The sequence below is a fragment of the Anolis sagrei genome, chromosome 3 (assembly GCF_037176765.1).
Source record: "Anolis sagrei isolate rAnoSag1 chromosome 3, rAnoSag1.mat, whole genome shotgun sequence".
NCBI classification, from domain to species: Eukaryota; Metazoa; Chordata; class Lepidosauria; order Squamata; family Dactyloidae; genus Anolis; species Anolis sagrei.
The window spans coordinates 102,409,008-102,430,113 of NC_090023.1; the positions used below are offsets into that span (position 1 = coordinate 102,409,008).

The 21,106-nt window shown below is 38.8% G+C and overlaps 2 protein-coding genes across 2 annotated transcripts; one reads left to right on the forward strand and one right to left on the reverse strand.

The window, feature by feature from the left end:
• Positions 1-5,745: 5,745 nt before the first annotated feature.
• Positions 5,746-10,675, reverse strand: COA5 (cytochrome c oxidase assembly factor 5). Its single transcript, XM_060769786.2, has 3 exons — positions 10,505-10,675; positions 7,478-7,561; positions 5,746-6,126 (listed from the first exon to the last, which is right to left on the reverse strand). The coding sequence occupies exons 1-3, from the start codon at positions 10,604-10,606 to the stop codon at positions 6,085-6,087; spliced, it is 228 nt and encodes a 75-aa protein (XP_060625769.1). The 5' UTR covers positions 10,607-10,675; the 3' UTR covers positions 5,746-6,084.
• Positions 10,676-11,036: 361 nt separating this feature from the next.
• UNC50 (unc-50 inner nuclear membrane RNA binding protein) lies at positions 11,037-20,125 on the forward strand. Its single transcript, XM_060769785.2, has 6 exons — positions 11,037-11,235; positions 15,877-16,160; positions 17,628-17,748; positions 18,598-18,737; positions 18,830-18,931; positions 19,747-20,125. The coding sequence occupies exons 2-6, from the start codon at positions 15,881-15,883 to the stop codon at positions 19,881-19,883; spliced, it is 780 nt and encodes a 259-aa protein (XP_060625768.1). The 5' UTR covers positions 11,037-11,235; positions 15,877-15,880; the 3' UTR covers positions 19,884-20,125.
• The last annotated feature ends 981 nt before the right edge of the window (positions 20,126-21,106 follow it).

Genomic DNA, 21,106 nt, shown 5'->3' on the forward strand with positions numbered 1-21,106 from the left:
AAAATGTATATTTTCAAGGTACTGCTTTTATCCTGAGATTCCTTCTTCCCACACTGAAGACTGGAGAAGTGGAGCTAGACCCTGAGATCTGGGAGCTGCAGCCAGCAATCGTCTCATAAGCCAGGCACAGGGGATGTCCAGATGCTGGTGAAATCCATTTCCCACCCACTTTAATTGGTCTGGTCAGTGGTGAAGTATAATGGGAGTAATAGTTAATCAACATGAAAGGCTCCCAGCCTTATTATGTCTCAGTCAGTGTCCATTGTATATAATTAACACTCAAGTTCTCATATGAATATAGTAGGAAGATGATCAGCTAATTGGAAATGTGGTGCTGAAGGAGAGTTTATGGGAAAGCAGAGACTTGCACCTGACTTGCAATGTCCAAGTGGAACATATGGGGCTCTGAAAGTTCCTTAGCCATCGCTACCCAATGGATATGCATATAACTCACTAAACAGAAACCATCAATGCTTTTTAAAAATACAGTATTTTCCAAGACAAAATTCACCAGCTACTGAATATTTTCTCAAAGTGTATGTATGACCCAACCTCAGAATTTTTTCTGGGTACAAATCTGAGATAACTGTATGAGAGGGAAGAAAAGAGATGATTAAAAAAGGGAATGGGTGACATGATTATAAGGCAAGCATCTTTGAAGCATCTTTTTTGTCTCTTTTATTGCTAAGGTACTTGGAAACAGTGGTTCAGAAATTAACATGCAAGTTTTAGAAGGCTATTAAGTCCCTTTTTGTGGTATTGCTCAGACCCTAAAAAGCTTTGAGTTACAGTTTCACTTAGGATATATTAGTCACTTCCTGTTAAATGCACGTACCTTGGCAATGTTCCAGTTACCAACAAAGCTATCGATCAAGGGAGTTTATTTCAGGGTTAAAATACTATTTTCCATCACTGGAGCTCTGAAGCATTTCAGTAGATATTCTATTAGGCAATGAATAGTAAGAGTATGACTTTAAAAACATAATTCTGTTCTCCTTTTTTTGTACTAAGTATAATATGTGTAATGATGCAAGAGACAAATATTTCAGAAATGCTATAGGAATTTTAGAAGCCCAGTGGCTTCCACAGAGACCACAATACATTAATCCTACAATTTTGTATCCATTTACTAGGGACTGGATTAAAATCTCATGATTTAATTCTGGTAAATATGCTTAGGATCTAGAATTCCCCTCTTCTGGTACACACTAGTTTCCATGTGAAAATGGTCATAGAACCGCATGTCATAAACTGTAGTTTGTACTTAAACACATACCTAACAAGTATCATTAATAATTCTAATTCTAAATATTAGTAATTAAAGAGGGATCTCTCTGGAGTTAAGAGGTATTTAGCAACTGAAAAGGAAGGCTAATGAACAGCTCAGGCTCATACAGGCTTTATAGTAAGACAACTTGCTCTATCATTAAAAAGTAACTCGAGTAGAAATGTAGGTCACATCAAATCACCAGTATCAACTTGAGAGGAATGGAGAAAGCAGCAAAAATGCCGGTTGGAATACTTTCCAACTCTTATATTAGGCTCTTTTACACTACACTGCTGATGGAAGTTACAATTCTGTCCAACCAAATGATTCTCATGAACAACAAAGGTTCTCTTGCTTTCGTGAAACTATATTGAGTAATATTCAGAATGCCAAGGGGAACTAAATTAGACCTACTAAATACATTGGCAACTGATTCAAAGGGTCACTCTTGTTGGGGCTATAAATTAGCACACAAGCTGCAGAAGTTTTTGAACTTCATTATCTTTTATGGTATTTCCTCATTTTAAGTATAACATTAAATCATGTTAATGCTGTCAATTGTTTAATCCCATTTAAACTATTTTTTAGCCATATTGTTTTTCAATTATAAGCTGCCTTGAGTTCCAACTCCCATCAATCCAGGCCACCATTAAAAATATTGAGGATTCATGGGAGCTGCAGTCTTGCAACCTACGGTCGCAAGTTGTTCACCCCAAATTTAGGCCCATGAATGGTTTCATATGCCTTAGAAGTGTTTTGCACTCTGGTTAGTTTTGAAACCAAGCAACCAACCACCTTCTGTGCAATCATGTATGAAAGCTTAAAGGGAGTTCAGCATAAAAGCAAGTATAGCTAAAAGATAGTGGATTTCTGTATTCTTGAAGTCTACTTTATTTACCAGATAGTGTTCTTGGTGCATTTTGTCACAAATATTTGATATCTACACAGGTTGTAAAGTATTCTATTCAAGGTAGCACCAACTATTATGAAGCATTTCACCCTTATAGAGTACATGTAAATAGACACTGGAAAGGTTTAACTTGGGAAGATGAAACATACTACGATCTCCATATTCATGGGGGACACATTCCCAGACTTCACGTGGACATGTGAAACCATAGATAACAGTGAAATTCATTAAAATGAAATACTTCTGGGCAAAGAATACCATAGAGGCATATTGTAGGACCTAGAAAATACCTAGAGGAGCATATTTTGTCATAAATTGATAAATGAAACTACAGTATTGGTTCTAGTCCTATGGATTCAGGGGTCAGATTGAAAACATTAGGAAAGATGGTTTCCAAAAGGAGCATATAAGTCATAGTTGTTTGCCTTTATCTGACATACATGAATAGATTATAATTTTCTAGTATGAACCTCACCTATTTTTTGAAAGCAGGCTTTTCTTTTCTAATAAGGACATGATATAAAAAAGAACTTTAATGTTTGTTATGCTTGATAGAAATACATTTAGATAAGTATGAAAATTAACTATTTCCTCTAATTCCATGCTTCAACTTGTGGTTAACCATGAACATCTGTAGAATTCATAAAGGAATCAGCATGTGCAAAGTTGTAAAACATATTGGAAGAGATAGTTTTGAGGATGTCACCATTTGTAGTTAAGGTTCTTCAGGATTTAAGAATTCAGAAGATGAGCACTGTTGGACTGATGTAACCTAACCTTTTACAACTTTCAATATTTTAAGTCACTTTTTTTAGACAGACACATTTTATTTTAGAAAAGTAGCTAACACGTTTTAATATAAGGCTTTCACAATGAATTTCTAGTCTTTAGTGAATCTAGAATGCCATTTTATTTGGAACACGTACCCTCGGTTTCAATATACAGATATTAATTTCCACACATGTATAGAGAAGAAACACATTTGAGGTTTTTTTGTTTTATTTTGTTTTTATTTTTGTGGCATAGTACAAAACTGGTTTCCACTTATGACTCTGAGACTCCAAAACACAGTATTATTAAAACCCTTTCCCAGGGCTCGCAGACCCAGGGCTGTGTCTTTCTTGACTAAGTCTTAACCATCTGTAATGAGGTCTTCCTTTTTCCCTGATATCTTCCACTTTATAGAGATTTTTTGTCTTTTCCAATGAGTTATGTCATCTTCAATATATTCAAAATATGACAGTTTCAGTTTAGCTCATCTGACATTAGTGAGAGCTCAGGCATGCTTTACTCTCAGACCCAAATATCTTTTTTGTCCATGAATCCCTGCATTACATTTAAAACTGTTTTTTTTCCTATCAGCTTTCTCCATTGTCAAGCTCTCACAATCACACACAGTAATAAAAAATACAGCATGGATTATTCTAATTGGTATTCAATTATATATTCTTACAATTTAGCATATCATCTAGTTACTTTATAGATGCAATTTTTAACTCCACTTTCTTCCTTAACTTTAAAGATTAGTGCTAGTCTTTGGTGTTATCATTTTTGCTATTAATATGGTACCGGTCACATATCTTAAATTAGTAATGTTTGTTCTTCCAGTTTTCACTTACATCTAACTCCATTTTTCATTTGATACATTCTATGAACATGATGCAAAGCACCCTTGATGGACTTCCTTGCCAGTTTGAAAATATTCAGTTTCTCCAAATTCGATCCTGACAATGACCTCTTATCCAACATGGGGGTGCTTTGAATGCGATTTTCCTGCTTTTTGGCAGGGGGTTGGACTGGATGGCCCACGAGGTCTCTTCCAACTCTATGATTCTATGAGGACAATTGAATGTTGGAGCACACTCATTTTCTTAGAATAGTCAGTCAGCAGATCCACTTAACTTTTAATGACCTATACAATAAAATGTTTGAAGTACAGACTGATTTTCCCCCCTGAAATTCTTTGAAGCAATCTAATAGTATGTTTGCAATAGGATCATCACTGGTGCTTCTTCTTTTGTGAACTCTGCTTTGACATCTGGTGTTTCTCTTATATGATAATAATCTTAATTATAAAATTTTGCACATGACCTTGCTCACGCTAGAGATGAATACAATTGTCCAAGTCGGTAAACCTTTGTTAGTCCATTTCTTGATAATAAGAATGTATGTTTAGCATTTCCAATCTACTGATTTTTTTTGTTTTTTTTATTTCTTGGCAGTCTTATTTCTTTTTATTTGGATGGATTCTGGCTCTATAACTTGAAACTGCTCTATGCCATCTGTTCCTGTTAACACCCCAAAGACTTTGAAACCAGCTTCTGTTTTCTGGTATTGTAGATCTTTGTCAGAACATTCTACTTTGAAGAAAAAATATATTTTCAGTGTATTTCTGCATCTGCTGGGGAAATGTTAAAAGCAACATTAAAGGCACCAAATCCCTAGATTATTGTCACTAAAATAATAGCAACTTATATATATGTAGGCTTGGGTACTACTTCTGTTCTCTTTGAAGGAGAAATCAGATTAGATCACATGTATTCATAATACTCAGTCTCCAAATCTTGGCAGTATATCTATGGTAATTAGCTCCATGCCATGCTTGAAAAAGTTATTTTGGACTACAACTCTCAGAATGCAGCAGCCAGCTGTGAGCACTCAGAGTTGCATTCCCCCAAAAGCCCTGGTTCTAGAAAAAAATAGATATAGCTCTTACCTGTGAGGAGATAATATTTATACAAAACACTTATCTCAGTATTTCACTCTCCAGATGTTTTAGGCATAAATACTTATCACCAGCCAAGTGGAGAGGGGCTGGAATTGCAGTATATATGGAGGGCCAAAGGCTCCCTGCTATTGTTTAATCTCAAATCAGGAGACCATGAAAGCTAAAACATGTCAAAATTATAATGCAAAAGAATAAATGAAGTCAACAGGATAAGCAGAAAATGCTCAGAATACATTTCACTAATTTCATGTGCCACACACTTATAGTACAATTAATGTGCTTGAAAAAATGGTTCTGATCCAGATGGGTTTATTCATAACAATTAGAGGACCCAGATATGGATATACAATCTTCTTCTGCATTGTGCTCATTCTACAAATGAATATCCCTTCTTGGAATGGAGAGGTCTCTCATGAGAATTGGTTTTCTAATTATTCTGTCTTGCTGTATTATACATTGCAGTGGGTTACGGCGCAGTGGGTTAAAGCACTGAGCTGCTGAGCTTGTTGATCGCAAGGTCGCAGGTTCGATTCTGGGGAGCAGCGTGAGCTTCCGCTGTCAGCCCTAGCTTCTGCCAACCTAGCAGTTCGAAAACATGCAAATGTGAGTAGATCAATAGGTACCGCTCCGGCGGGAAGGTAATGGCGCTCCATGCAGTCATGCCGGCCACATGACCTTGGAGGTGTCTACGGACAACGCTGGCTCTTCGGCTTAGAAATGGAGATGAGCACCACACCCCAGAGTCAGACATGACTGGACTTAATGTCAGGGGACTACCTTTACCTTACTAAGCAGAATATTTATAAGCAATATAGTAGAATCAAGACAATAATACAAGAAAACTTCTTGAAAGTTTTTATTTCATATATAAAATTAACTTAAATTTTAATTTCCCAGAAAAAGTAACATTCAAGATGAAATTGTTTGCAGAAGTGATTATGGAGATACATATTTTATTTAAAAATATATGGTCACCACATAGAATTGTTTTTCATTTTAATATTTTTGATACACAACAGCTTCAAATATTTAGTGCATAAACAAAATAAAATATTCATAGGAGTAAAAGGGATTGCAGTGGGGAATCAACAGCATAATCTCTTTATTCCATTCAAGTTATCCAGAGGTGCTAATGCATCCAACATTACTCATGCAGGCTGTTTTGCATAATAAGGAGCTTCAGTATCCTTTCCTTCCTCTGAATCTTGCTCTGTTATCCAACTGTTAAGGAAAAGAAAAAAATACATTAGGATTATAACATCCTAATGAAATATTGCAATTTTCCTAGCATTGTTGTTTTACAAAATAAAGGTACAGACAGGATATCTATATTACATCTCTTGAAGTAATCATAAACAAGTAGCTGCTTATTTAAATATTTATGTACCATTGCTTCCTTTGCATGAAGGCTTACATTAAAAAATGCATCTAGTCAAGTAAATTGAGTACACAGCAAAAGCAGAAACTTCACCTTCTCCCCAGTGATTTACACACTGACATTCAGCTTCAAGGCGACCCAAATTCAGAGATTTTCTAGATCTACTCAGAAATTGCTGTAACTGAAGAAAAGGAGAAGTCCCTTCTTCTAGAGCAGTGTTTCTCAAATTGTGCTCCTCCAGGTGTTTTGGACTTCAGCTCCCAGAAATCCCAGCCATCTAAACAGCTCTTAGGGAGTTGAAGTCCAAAACACCTGGAAGAGCAGTTTAAGAAACTCTGGTCTAGACCTTAATAGCTTCACCTTACATAAACGAAGGAAGGCCTATTTTTTAGTAGAAATACAGTATTGCTTAATACTATGTTGTAGTACTTTAAGGCATATTCAGAGATTTAGGAGCCACTAGAAAATAGGTTATTTATTTATCGTGTCATCACAAACTAAGCAATTATTCTGAATGGTTGTTAGATTATTTTTCAGATTATCAGAAAATAGAATCTCTTGCATTTATATTTGATTCCCCTTCCTTGTTCAGATCTACTCCATCTTCTCGCATTCTCTACACCAGTATTTCTAAAACTGTGCTCCTCCAGGTGTTTTGGACTTCAGCTCCCAGAAACCCCAGCCAATTTACCAACTGTTAGGAATTGTGGGAGCTGAAGTCCATTCTGCTCTCATTCTAGGAAAGTGGTGTCAGGACATCAGCAATGAGAGATAAGTGCATCCCTTTATCTTCTCTTATAAAATCCCTAGCTTCCCAGAATACAAGTAAGTCATTATGTTGTATAATGCCAAGTACTTTTAGTCTCAGGACTCTCAGTTTAGTATTGACTAAAAGCCCAAATGCACATAAAAGTGGAAGTGTTTTTATTACTTGATTCCTTTTACAATGTGGTTAACTTTTTCTCAGGAAATGTATGTACATTTATGTTTATTTAAGCCATCACAGCAACCTTTAGCAAACTTTTCCATGACTCAATCTTTTGGTGCGGAATGAAACAGTAGATTAATTTATACATTAAATGAAGAAAGGGCAAGAATTAATATTCACCATTTGTTTTGGTTTCATAGTTGCACATTTTTTAAAAGAAAGAAAATCATTTGCAGTAAAAAAACAACAAAAAACCCCTAACTCACCATTGATCGTTTGCATTCAAAAAATGAAACTAGCAAGCCTCTGCAATGACCTTCCTTCAAGCACAGTTTTGGGCTTTTCCCTTCCTGTCATAAAAGATATCGGAGAAAGCACTCAACATATTTATTCAGGCACGCACATAAATGTGATTTTATTTAATTATATATCATCGTTCATAATGAAGCATTTGCAAGTCAACTTACAATATGTCCAAAACCAGCATTAAAGAAAAATTAAAAGGACAGATGAGCAGCAGAAAGAAAAACAATCCAAGGGTCAACATAAAGGCAATAAGGCTTCCTCTCAAAACATACTGAAGAAGGAAAAGCTCTTCCTCATAGTATTTATTTATTTATTTATGATATTTCTATCCCATCTTTCTCGAGGCAGCTTTAGTATGTCTACAAAATCAGAATTCTCAGGGAAATATTTCTAAAGCCCCTGAAACACCACTGTTAAGCCCCAGTTTCAGATCATTCCTGTTTCTAAATTAACAAAAAGTCAAAAGATGAGATCCTGAGATCTGCCGGGGAGGCCCTCCTCTCGGTCCCGCAACCGTCACAAGCGTGGTTGGTGGGGACAAGAGAGAGGGCTTTCTTGGTGGTGGTCCCACAAGTTTGGAACTCGCTCCCCAGGGAGATTAGACAGGTCCCCACACTGTCCTCCTTTCATAGGGACTTGAATACATGGCTCTTCAATCATGTCTTTGAAAATGTTTAGTCCCTACTTGTCCTGCGTAGTAGTCACACATCCTGCAATTTATCCCATACCCTCTCTCCATTACTGCAGCTGGCACTTATTTTGTTCCTAATGTTTACAGCCTGACCATTTTTACAGCAATTTACTGCCATGGTTAGAGGACTGCAGTTTGATTGAGTCTGAGTTGATGTTTTATATGTACATGTGTTTTATTTTATTGTATTTTGTATTCCCACTCTTTGGGGAAACGGTGGCAAGATATAAGAATAAAGTTGTTGTTTTTGTTGTTATCCTCCAAAGCCTGTCTTAGTACTTAGATAAGTCAACATTGGTACAATATGCCATTCCACAAAGACAGTAGAGAAAGTGTTTTTTTAAGAAAAGAAAGTAATAAGGAAATGCTGTGCTACAATTTGGCAGCTGCAGTGAAGACACATAACAAACCACTGTAGCATACATCATCAGTGATTTTACTAGTACATTCAGAATGTTCCTGTCAAACAAGATTTGTAAATAATTGTTTTTACTGTTGTCTCCTATTTCACATGGTAAGCATACTTGTTTTAACAAATTCCAGCTAAATTATCTTTACCGAAATCTTAATTCTAATTCCGCTCATGAAATCATGTCTTCACCATCTGGGCAAATAAACGGCATGCATGCACACTGCTGTTTTTGTTGCTGCTGGATTTGTTGTTTTAGATTTTGTTAAATTTTCCAACGTTTGGGTAATCCTAACGTGACATGGTCTGGTACAGAAGGAGGCCAGTGAGGGTGACATCGACCTAGGTGGCAGCACTGTCTAACCTGATTACAAGATCTTCAAAACTTGTGCACTTAAGGCTCATTCAGGTTGCACCCACCAATCCTACCTATTTCTTCTTATCACCTAACCAGAGTGGTTTAGGGCATGACCACCCTACTTAAAAACAAAAAGCTCCTCAACTTGCCCATTTGTTCCAATAGTTTGAGACAATGCACCTTAAACTATGTAGGCACTGACAACTTCTCCCACAATGCTGTGATGGGAAACTGCACCGGGCAACACATGAAAAGTCCTGCCTCTTATTTTCTGTATCATGTTTCAGCAGAATTTTTATTCAAATATCCCTGTAATTAGATATAACAACAGAAATCTTTCTTTCAAAAGTCCAGTTTACATGCACTGAATCAATATAAGCTAAAAGTCTATGCTGTTTTATTTTCTGAACACTATAACAGCATGAGCTCCAGTCAGAGCTGATATTAATACCCAATTACAACACTGTGAACGCTCTGATCTACACTGCCATATAATACAGCTTCAACTTGCATTATATGACCGTGTAGCTGGGCTCTACATCTGCACACACTACCAGCATACACTACTGTCTCCAACAGGTCTGGGTTTTTTAAAATAATAACTGGTTTTTGTCAATTTTTCTTACATTTTTGGCTACAATATTGTGGCATGTTCTAGTACAGGACAAGGTGCATGGGGAGGGGACACCAAGAATTAATGCATCAGGTGACATCAATGAAGAGCTTTCCAACTGTGTGGTAGGACTTGTTAGTGCAGTGGTTCTCAACCTGTGGGTCCCCAGGTGTTTTGGCCTACAACTCTCAGAAATCCCAGCCAGTTTACCAGCTGTTAGGATTTCTGAGAGTTGAAGGCCAAAACATCTCGGGACCCACAGGTTGAGAACCACTGTGTTAGTTGTAGTGTGTAAGTTTGTCACGTGAACATAATAAGAAACCTGAGTCTATGTGAAATGAATGGTTTCCATGAGGTTTACAATTTATGTATGCGCCCGTACCTTTTATAAAGGGTTGGCTTAACCTCTGCTTTGCTTGTAAAACTGAATTGATGTGCCGCGAAATGGTGCAAGTCTAAAAAAAGGTGTGTCACCAACATAAAATGTTGGGAAAGCTCTTGTCTCACCTGACCACAAATTCCTACACAGCTTCAACATTTGTACACTTCAGGACTGTTTAGGTGAAACCTTAGTAGTCATGTATTTAATACTGTCACTTCATCTGGAGGGGCAATTACCCTACAGAAAAGGAAAGGCCCCCAGCTGCATAAGGCAATGGTTTGGGACTTCAAATCCCAGAAGCCCCTGCCAGATTGGACAACTGTCAGGAATTCTGGGAGCTGAAGTCCAAAACACCCAGAGGACCAGGCATCAGGGAAAGCATGTCAGGCTGCCTGGTGTGAGAAGTGGGATCGGCCTCCTATTTATCCCTCACTGGCTCCTTCCTCGCTTGCTTTTTTCCTAGAAGCGCCAAAAGGGCCTGAGGCTGTTAGGAATGCTGGGAGTTGGAGTCCAAAGGGGCGCCTGGGCCTCTACCTGGATGACGCAGCTGCTCTCGATCAGGCACGTGCGCAAGTCCTCGCGCACCCCCGAGCACGCGCGCCCGCCCTGCTCCTTCTCTTCGTAGTACTTGGGCATCGCGGCCGAGGAGCGACCCCCCGCCCTCTTCCTCCTCCCTCGGCTTCGGCCTTAGTTTGCGCATGCGCACGGAAGGCCACGCCCCTTTCCAGCCTAGGCCGCCTGTACCTGACTCGTAGAGCTATAAAATTAAAGACACACCCGTAATTTTACAGACTACGATCTCCTAGTATTTTTGGACTTCAACTCCCAGCATTCCTAACAGCCTCAGGCCTTTTCCTTTTCCCCCTCAGCCGCTTAAGCGGCTGAGGGGGAAAAGGAAAGGGCCTGAGGCTGTTAGGAATGCTGGGATTTGAAGTCCAAAACACCTGAGGGCATTGAGCCACGGCATCGCACTCCACAACGCAGGCGCACTCAAGGCCTGCTTGTCAAGACTACCCGTCACGCACCGCAGCGACAGGGAAAGTTCTCTCGCGCGACTGGCGGGCGCTTTGCGCCTGCGCTCTGCCGCCTTCTTCCCGGAAGACGCTGAAAGAGAAGGGAGAGGACAGCTGGTGTGAGTTGGCAGCGTTCGGAGGGACGCTCCCTTCTCCTTCGCGGGGCGCGCGGCTGCTTCCTAGGAGCCCTTCGAGCGCCCCCCACTGACAGAAAGGGGCGGGGCTTGGAGGCGGCGCGTGAGGGGCATAACGGTAGGCAGGCGCGCGAGTTCTTTCCTCGGGTTCTCAAGCAGCCCCCCCTCCCCACACGGGAGCACGGAGGCAGCTTGGCACCACTCGCACTGCCATGGCTCAAGGCTGGGAAATCATAAAAGAGCTGTCGTTTGGAGAGGCTACAACTCCCAGGCTGTGTTGTTTTGCCTCAACCCTCTTCCTCCTTAGATCAGTCCACTTCCACTTTTTTATTCCTTGTTGTTGTTGTTGTTAGTAGGTTAGACTAGAACTCTTTCCCTCCTGCTGTGTTTCCACAACATCTATTATGCTGGGAACCTGATCTCCTCTCCTTACAAAGGAACACTTGAAAGACATACAAAGGAAAGTTGGTTACCTGGTAAGAGTTAATAGAGCTATATGATGAGGCAGCCTGGAATCTCTAAATATGGATTGTTGTAAGTTTTTCGGGCTGTATGGCCATGTTCCAGAAGCATTCTCTCCTGATGTTTCGCCTGCATCTATGACAGGCATCCCCAGAGGTTGAAACTTCACAACCTCTGAGGATGCCTGCTATAGATGCAGGTGAAACGTCAAGAGAGAATGCTTCTGGAACATGGCTAAGCAGCCTGAAAAACTTACGACAACTCAGCGATTCCAGCCATGAAAGCCTTTGACAATATCTCTAAATGTTTTGCAGCATGATTAAAGCAGAATCTCAGTAAAAAGTAATGCATAGGCTGTAATGGAAGTATTGTATCTTCCTCCTTCCCTTGAGTAATAATAATAATAATTTATTTATTTGACTAGTCATATGACCATTTCAAAATACAACACACCTGCAGGAGGCCATAGCAACACCTCTTTGGCCCTGTTGCCTTACAACTCCTAGGCAGGATGCCTCCATGACCACACAACTTCGTGCTGAGAGTATTTCAACGGCCTAACTGCCCACCGCCAGCCATAGCAACACCTGCGCGGGGCCATAGCAACACCCCTTCGCTCCTGCTGCCTTACAGCTCCTGGACAGGACACCTCCATGGCCACATAACCTTGTGGCAGTACTTCAACGGCCTAGCAGCCTGGCCATAGCAACACCTATTGAATTACTCCTTTTGTCTTAATTGTACAGGGTTAGTCAAAATGAATAGGCCAATATATATGTATAATATATATATTATTGGCCTATTCATTTTGACTAACCCTGTATTACATCAAGACCAGAATGAAATCCAAAGAAAATAGCACACAAATCTGAAACAATTATATCTTGTAAGCTGCTCTGAATACCCTTCAGGGTGAGAAGCACAGCATATAAATGAAATAAATAAATAAATGACAAGGCAGCAGCTGACCTTCTATTTACAGTCAAAATCTTATTTTCCTGGTTCTTCTTTCAGGAAATGTGCCCTTTTCTTGATAGCTTTCAGAATACAAAGACTTATTCTGATTATGGTGGATCTTTCCTGTCCTTGCAAGAGGAATGTCAGAAGATCATTTCTGTTGGGGGACCTAAAGTTGGATAATATTGGATGAAAATACCTGTATCGCAGTTCAGTATATGCTGTACAGTCAATCAGGAAATGTTCAATATCTTCCACAGTTTGTTCTCCCCATACGCAGCATCTCTAACTTATTGGGATGTTACAGTAATGCCCAGTTTGCATCAAAATTCTGAGTTGTTCAAACCTAGCCCTAGTATATATTCTTCTTAATATAATATATTCTTGAGTTAAGAAGTGAATTCATTTATTAAGTTCTGGTTTGATGCTGCATCTCTGGCCCTTGCAGACAGGCCCTATATCCCAGGTTCTCTGTTTATCCCAGATTTTCTGGCAATGCGAACTCATATAATCCAGTTTAAAAAAGAAAACTTTAACCCAAGCCAACCCAAACTCTCCCTATGTGGTTTTATTGTGCCAAAATCAGCAAAACGTAGCAGCGAGTGCTACAGATCCTACAGTCTTTACAAGTAATATGTTAGATGTGCTTTTAATCTTTTTAAAAAAATGATGTAGGTGACTGTATTTTGATAATGAATGGGCTGAATGGAAACTGCATGCAGATTAAAATGTAATCTGAGTCCTACGCCACATGGGCAAGTCATGGCTTTGGAGTTGAAAACATAGTGGGCACACTTCTGCCTCATAAATGCAAAAATGGCCTTGCTGACCATAAAAAATTCCAGCATCCATATTATGGAGATATTTTGTTGTTGTTCATAGTTGCCAAGTCTGCTGTGAATGAGAGACCTCCAAGTCACTCTATCCTCAACAGCCCTGCTAAGTTCTTAAAGACTCGGGGCTATTTCCTTCTTAGTGGAGTCTTATTTCTATTGCAGTTTTCCTCTTCCTAATTTTTCCCATTTTACCAAATATTGTTGTATTTTCTAATGAGTTCTGCTGTCCCTATAAGCCAGTGGTTCTCAACCTCTTGGTCCCTAGGTGTTTTGGCTTACAACTCCCAGAAATCCCAGCCAGTTTACCAGCTGTTAGGATTTCTGGGAGTTGGAGGCCAAAACATCTGGGGACCCACAGGTTGAGAACCACTGCAAGTCTAGCCAAGCTGATGGCATTATTTGGAAGCACAGGGCTGTAAATGCTTTTCTAAGGGTTTACAGATGTTAAGTCTTGAAGATACTGTTGACAATATTGCTCACTCTTTAGTAGATGATATTAAGTAGTGAAACCTTGCTGTTTACTACACTACAAGTTGTCAGTTGCATCCATCTCAAAGTTTTTATCTCTAATCACCTTCTTGTCCAACTACATTAGGGTTGTTGTTGACCCATCAAAATACTGAAGGAGCAGGGCCAACCAGTATTGAGCCCAACCTCCCTTCTTATATTGCTCCATCAAGCATTCCTTTATTATACTCTCGTTCTCCATTTCCAGAAGGCTCTTCCCATATGAGATGTTAAGCTTATGCATTCTGATCTTAAGTGAGGGAAGATCCAATTCAAGCCTTAACAAGGCAGATGGTGTCCCGGGGGGAAGGGCTAAAAGAGCTCTTACAAACTTATTCTGGATACATTCAACCTGCTTTGTGTTACCCAGTCCCCATATTTCCACTTTGTAGAACAATTGTGGTACAATTTTAGTTGTAGAGATCTTAATTGGGGGATATAGCAAGGAACCCCTTTGTATTGTTGAAGGCTTTCATGGCCGGAATCACTGGGTTCTTGTAGGTTTTTTCGGGCTATAAGGCCATGTTCTAGAGGCATTTTCTCCTGATGTTTCGCCTGCATCTATGGCAAACATCTTCAGAGGTAGTGAGGTCTGTTGGAACTAGGAAAATGGGTTTATATATCTGTGGAATGACCAGAGTGGTGCAAAGGGCTCTTGTCTGCTGGAGCTAGGTGTGAATGTTTCAACCCCATTATTTTCCCAAAGATTAGAATTGGTTTTGCTGACCTCTAGGCATATAATTTGGCTGCCTTTATATGACACTTCCAGTTATCGTAATTGCAACTAGCTATAGTGTTCCTGTCACGTTAAAGCTTTTGACAGAAGTGAATTTAAGGACAAAAGTCCTGGGATGTCCTTACACTGTACAATTAATACAGTTGGACACCACTTTTAACTGCCATGGTTCCCTACTATAGAATCCTGGGGGTTGTAGTTTGTTGCAGTGCCATCTGTCTTTAGCAGAAAAGGCTAAAGACTTTGTGAATCTGCAACTCCTAGCATTCTACCACATTAAAGTGGTGTCGTCCAGTGTAGTTTACTCATAGGAATGTCAGCTCTTTAAATCTTCTGTTATAGCCTTGTTTGTTGTACGCTTTCAAGTCATTTCTACCATATTACTAAGAACCTTGTTCAGAAGGGGTTTGCTTTTCTCTGAGGCTGGAAAAGCGTGACTTGCCCAAGTTCACCCAGAGGATTTCCATGGCTGGGGTGGTTTTTAAACCCTGGTATCCAGAGTCAGTTTAAAAAAAACAAAACTCTGGGCATGTCAGGATTAAAAAAACAAGTATAGCTAAGTGCCAGGAGAATGTAATTGTATGCATGCTGACAAGAAAGCAAACTTCATTAGAGTCCAAATACGTTGATGACTGGGTTATGAGCCTCATGAACTTTCCCTAACTGGTTTTGTAGCATGGCTGCTAGTATTTTATTTATTTGTTATTTTCTGTTTTTCTAGACTAGAACCAAAAGCAGCTCACAAGACTAAAGACAAATGTAGATTTTTTAAACAATAGAAAAGAGCAATATAAGTAAAAACAGAGAAATATTGTAATGCTAAAGCATCATTAAAATATTAATGTTAACACACAACTGCAGTTTAAAGTGCATCCGTTTAAACAGTAATAGTAGCAATTTGTTTTAAAAAATGTTCTCTGCTACCAGCCAGTTGCTACAAGGCTACCTAAATAAAAAAGTATTTGCATGCTCATAGAACAAAAACACAGATAGAGCCTCGCATCCCTTGACAGAAAGTGTGGCCACAGACACCACATCCTACTCAGTAAAGAAAATACAAAAAATTACCTTGCTATTACATGCATAACAGTGGAATCTGATAAATAAGAGATGCAACAATGGAATCCCATTAATAAGTCTGTTTCTTTGGATTTGTTCCCTCGTAAGTGTGTTCGTCTTGGCAGCCTAAACATGACCACTTCCATTTTTTTTTACTTTACCATATGTCATATTTTAACAACCTTTTACTTTATCTTTTTAGCAAGATGTTGCCTACCACCTCCCTTAATTCCCGAGATCATGGCAATGGATCTTTAAACTCGAGGGAGGCAGCAAGGCACACAGCTGGGGCAAAGCGCTACAAATATCTGAGAAGACTCTTCCACTTCCGGCATATGGACTTTGAGTTTGCTCTCTGGCAGATGCTCTACCTCTTCACTTCACCCCAGATGGTGTATAGAAACTTTCAGTACAGAAAACAAACAAAAGACCAGTGGGCAAGAGATGACCCAGCCTTCCTTGTATTGCTGAGTATCTGGCTCTGTGGTGAGTACATGAGGAATTTGTGGGACGGCTTGTAATCCAAGTACATCAGGGCAACATATTCGGTTAAAGCTAGGTTTGATGTGGATATCAGGCACTTTGTGCAGAGAAGTTATTATATAAAACTTGTGTTTGTGCTTACCATTTACGTAATTGAATCATTTATGTGCATTACATCATCATTGTTGCCTCATCAACGAAGACAGTGCTGTTACAGTGAACTACAGATTGCAGTACACTCAGGATTTTTACATTGATAAAGCTTACTTTACTTCAATGTAATTTCTTTTTCCCCAAATAATAAATTTTATTAGTAAAAAAAGGAAAAAGAATGATATACATTTACAATCAGAACACACAACATACAAAGACAGTAACAAGCACAGTAGACAAGACAGTGCCTCCATTCCCGCACCTGTGAACCCACCACCTTGTATGGCTTTTTTTAAAACCACCCACATTGTACGCAAATATTCTACACAACCAATCTCATTGTCCTCTTCTGGCTTAATTTTTTTCTCCAGTTAGTGTAATTTCCTTACATAAGTAATGTATGAGCAAGACTTTAATCTGTCACAGATTCTCCCCAATAATTTGTTGATATTTTAAATTGTGTCCCTTAAAGACTGTGGTACAAAAGAACTAAAAGATGCTGACATTTTTTCTATCCATTAGGTTGGGCAACTGTGGGCCCATCTACAGTTTGAAGCTAGTTTCAAACTGTGGCAGCCAGATAACAAACTCCCACAAAAGCACACAAAAGAAAGACCTTAATATGCATCAGGTTTTGTGTGTGTGTGTGTGTGTGTGTGTGTGTGTGTGTGTGTGTGACAGGAGCAACTGGAGAAACTGCAAGTCACTTCTGGTATGAGAGAATTGGCTATTTTCCCAGGGGATGCCCGAATGTTTTACTGTCTTGTGGGAGGCTTATCTCATGTCCCTGCATGGGAAGCTGGAGCTGTCAGACAGGAGCTCACCCTATTCCTTTTCCTATGTCAGTTACTCTGTGTTTGCAAACACTTGCTCAAAAAGCCACGCCTTGACTTTTTTCTGGAATGTTAAAAGGGAGGGGTACTGATGTGATACCCCTAGGAAGGGCATTTCAACAAGCTTATGCATATCTACCTAGAAATTGTTATGGAGACATTCCAAATGCAAGCCATAGTTTTCAATCTGTCAGCGTTATTCAGAAAAAGGGACCATTAAATGTTGGTTTGGAACTGTCTTGCAGGGAATGAATATATATTACTGTAAACTGTGATTTTAACATTTGATTAAACATAATTTGAGCTTGAATATATAAATTGGCCTTCCTCAGTCTGGTATTAACTCATGCTAATGGGAGTTGTGGGTCATCCCAACTGGAGGGATCTAAGAAGTCGGAAATCTTGAAAGCACGGAGGTATTACTGTAAGACCAAGCATTTCGTGTGCATAGAATTCATTATGAATTTTTGCCTTTCTCCTGCAGTATCCACTATAGGATTTGGCTTTGTGTTGGGCTTGGCCTTTGGAGAAACCATCAAGCTGCTGCTTTGGGTTGTGTTTATAGACTGTGTAGGAGTTGGCCTCCTAATTGCAACTTTCATGTGGTAAGTCTGATTAAAGCAACCTCAGTAGAAGTGAGTCTGGTTTTATATGCTTGAACTGTGTTGTATGCAACTTTATGATTGGAGAAGTACTTTTAAGTAAACATACTCAGGAAATTACTAGGGTTTGTTTTTTAATTATGTTTATAACCTGATGGCTAGATATTTAGTACTGTCCTAGCAACAGGACATCAGTTCAGCATTTGGTTAAACAAAATGTTTACAATGAAATGTACAGGAAAAATGCTACCAGTTCTAATAACCATTGATTCTGAATGCAGCCATATAACTACTTGCAGCTGCTGTAGCTCATTTGCTTCCTCTTTAGTCAGTATATTCATCTAATTATTGTGCATATCTATGCATACACTTGTCCAAGATAACATAGCGGCTAGAAAAGTGGGTTCTAGGGGTTATATTGTATCTTATATGGAAGTAAAAAAAACCTTTTATTTTGAAGAGAAGGTTATGGAAGTGAACATTTGCATTTCTGTTAGCCTGCTTCTGGAGAATCAAATGTCTATGTATTCTTTATTGGTACTTTTACAGATTGGGTTTTGCAACAGATATAGTGACAATCAGTTTTAAACAGTTGATTTTAAGTTGAGATGATATTTATAGCTTATTTTATGTTCCGGCATTGAATGTTTGCCGTATATATGTTGTGCTCTGCCCTGAGTCCCCTCAGGGTGACAAAAGGCAAAATACAAATGCTTTAAGTAACAACAACAACCATCTTTTTCCATGTCTGTAATTGCAGCAAAAAGAATGATGGCATGTTATAGTGAAACTACCTGGCTTTGCCTGGTCATTTTAATATTTTGATCTTGAATTTTCTCTCTCCCGCAAAAGGTTCATCTCCAATAAGTATTTGACAAAGCATCAGAGCAGAGAGTATGAGGTGGAGTGGGGATACGCCTTTGATGTTCACTTGAATGCCTTCTATCCACTTCTTGTCATTTTGCATTTCATACAGCTGTTTTTCATTCACTGTAAGTAAGCCTTCCTTTCCTTTACTACTTGCATCTTACTTGTTTTGCTTACTGTTGTGCTGTATTCTGATGCTATAAATTATTTTTTGCAGATGTAATTATGTTGGATTCATTTATTGGCTATTTCATTGGGAATACTTTCTGGCTGATTGCAATTAGTTATTACATCTATGTGACATTTCTAGGATATAGTGGTAAGTAATGATGGTGTTTTTTACCACTTAATAATGGTAAAACTTTTCTGTGATTTCTCATGCAATATGTGAGTAAACCGGTATGGCAGTTTTTTTTACTTGCCTACAACAAAATATTTCCTCTCTTGGAAATTTCTAGATCCTCCAGGTGAGTCTGTAGTATGCTTCTGCCCAATGTTACTAGAGAGTCACTCTGGAAGACCAAGAGGTACCATCTCTAGGAATTATATAGGTTTTCCAAGGCAGCTCTGTGCTAACTAACAGCAGAAATTGTTCATTTCAACGGAGCTTGATGTTATCCGGTGTCCCATTTCCACAGAAAGTTCAGAAATGTATGTCCTCTGGATATGAGGGTTGTACCTTCATAAAGACTTGACTGAAAGGTCTGGGAGCCAGAGGAAATCTTAATAGTAACTATGAAGGGTTGGTAATCACTATTATATCAGCTGCAGTGTGGAAATGCCTTGCAATGACTCTATCTTACATTCCATTTTTTATTGTCCTATTTTGAAGACACTTCATAAGCTATAACTTCACAGATCAGACAGGACCTGCCTGTATGGAAAACCAATTAGACATTACTACTTATTAATATCTACTTTTGTTCCACTTCATGCACCCTTGATCTAACCTTGAATTTGATACTGTAAAGGAGTAGCAAATGCTTTGCAGGCCTACCTTTTATTGAAGGCTGGTTTCTCTTTGGCGTTCTTTGGGTGACAAGAGACTCACAAACTGAGATTTTCGTGTGATTCCTTGTGATTAAATTTGTCAGTGCATTCTGTACTCTGAGGAAATGTTCCTTGCTCTTTCAGCCTTGCCATTCCTGAAGAACACAGTTGTCCTCCTGTACCCATTTGCTCTTCATATCCTGCTCTACGTGGTTTCATTGGCCATGGGATGGAACTTCACAAAAGCGCTTTGTGTTTTCTATACATACAGAGTGAAATAAACCAAACTCCGTGAATGAGTTGTTGCCCCTCTTGTACAAATGCCAGGATAGGTGAGACAAAGATGCTTTTGTAAAATAATGTAAATAATTTGATCTTCACTGTAGATCAGTGTGAATAAATATTAAATTTTTGAAAAGATGTATTTAACAGTTGTGAACTTATGAAAATTCTGTATTCTTCTGCATTCCCTTCTTCCTGGAAACAGTTGTATATCTCTGTAATAAAGGTTTTTTAAAAAATACATTATGTATGACTTGGACGAGTAATAAGTTATTTGGAAGCCTGGTAAATGTCCTTCCCCAAAAAATACTTTTAAGTTGCTTGCTTTAGTTTTGTCTCTCAAGATGTTTCCATTTTACTTGCAAAATATGTAGACTTCCTTTGCTTCTTTATGCCTTAGCTCATCTAGACAGGGATTCTTAAAGTTTTTCAACATGTGATTCCATGCACAAGAAATGTTTATGTGAACCCCAGGTATAGAGGTATATAAAATAGGTAAACGGGTCAAACTTTTTTGAATGTCAAATGGTTAAGTCTGTGGATAGGGAGAACCAATTGTACCACAGCAATAATAATTAGGCCATGTGTAACTTCCAAGTACATAAAATAAAATCCCTTAAGTAAAATACAGTGGCCCTCAGTATCTGCCAGGGTTTGGTTCCAGGACCCATAGTGGATACCAAAATCCCATGATATACAAGGGTGTGGTGAAAGGATGTGCCTTAAAATGGCAAAGTCAAAGTTCAATATTATTTACATATACATATATTAAAGCTGTGAATGGTTTGTGGGTGCAGAGGGACCATCCTATTGCAAGTCAATTGTGCAGGAAGATTAAGGTTCAGAAAAATAAAAATCAAGAGTACAGTTAGAGAGAAAGAAGTGCAGTAAATGCCTGGAGGAGCTGGTGGGGTTCCTTCTCCCTTACATACCTTCACCCTTCAATGGTTTTTTAAAAAGTTTTTTTAATTGTATAATACATAGAAACATACCAAATTTGAAATTAACATTTAAAATACCAGAATTTTGTTTGGTTCCGCTTTTGATTTTAATAGTTCTAGAATTGGATCCATTTACTATTACTACAGCTTGATTATCTTTATACAGTTCATTAATTACTCCACACATCTTTTTTCCTAAGTTACTCTCCTCGCATAGGTTAGCCAAATAATTATGATTATATTGTATCAAATGCTTTGTAAACGTCTAATCTTATTAAAAG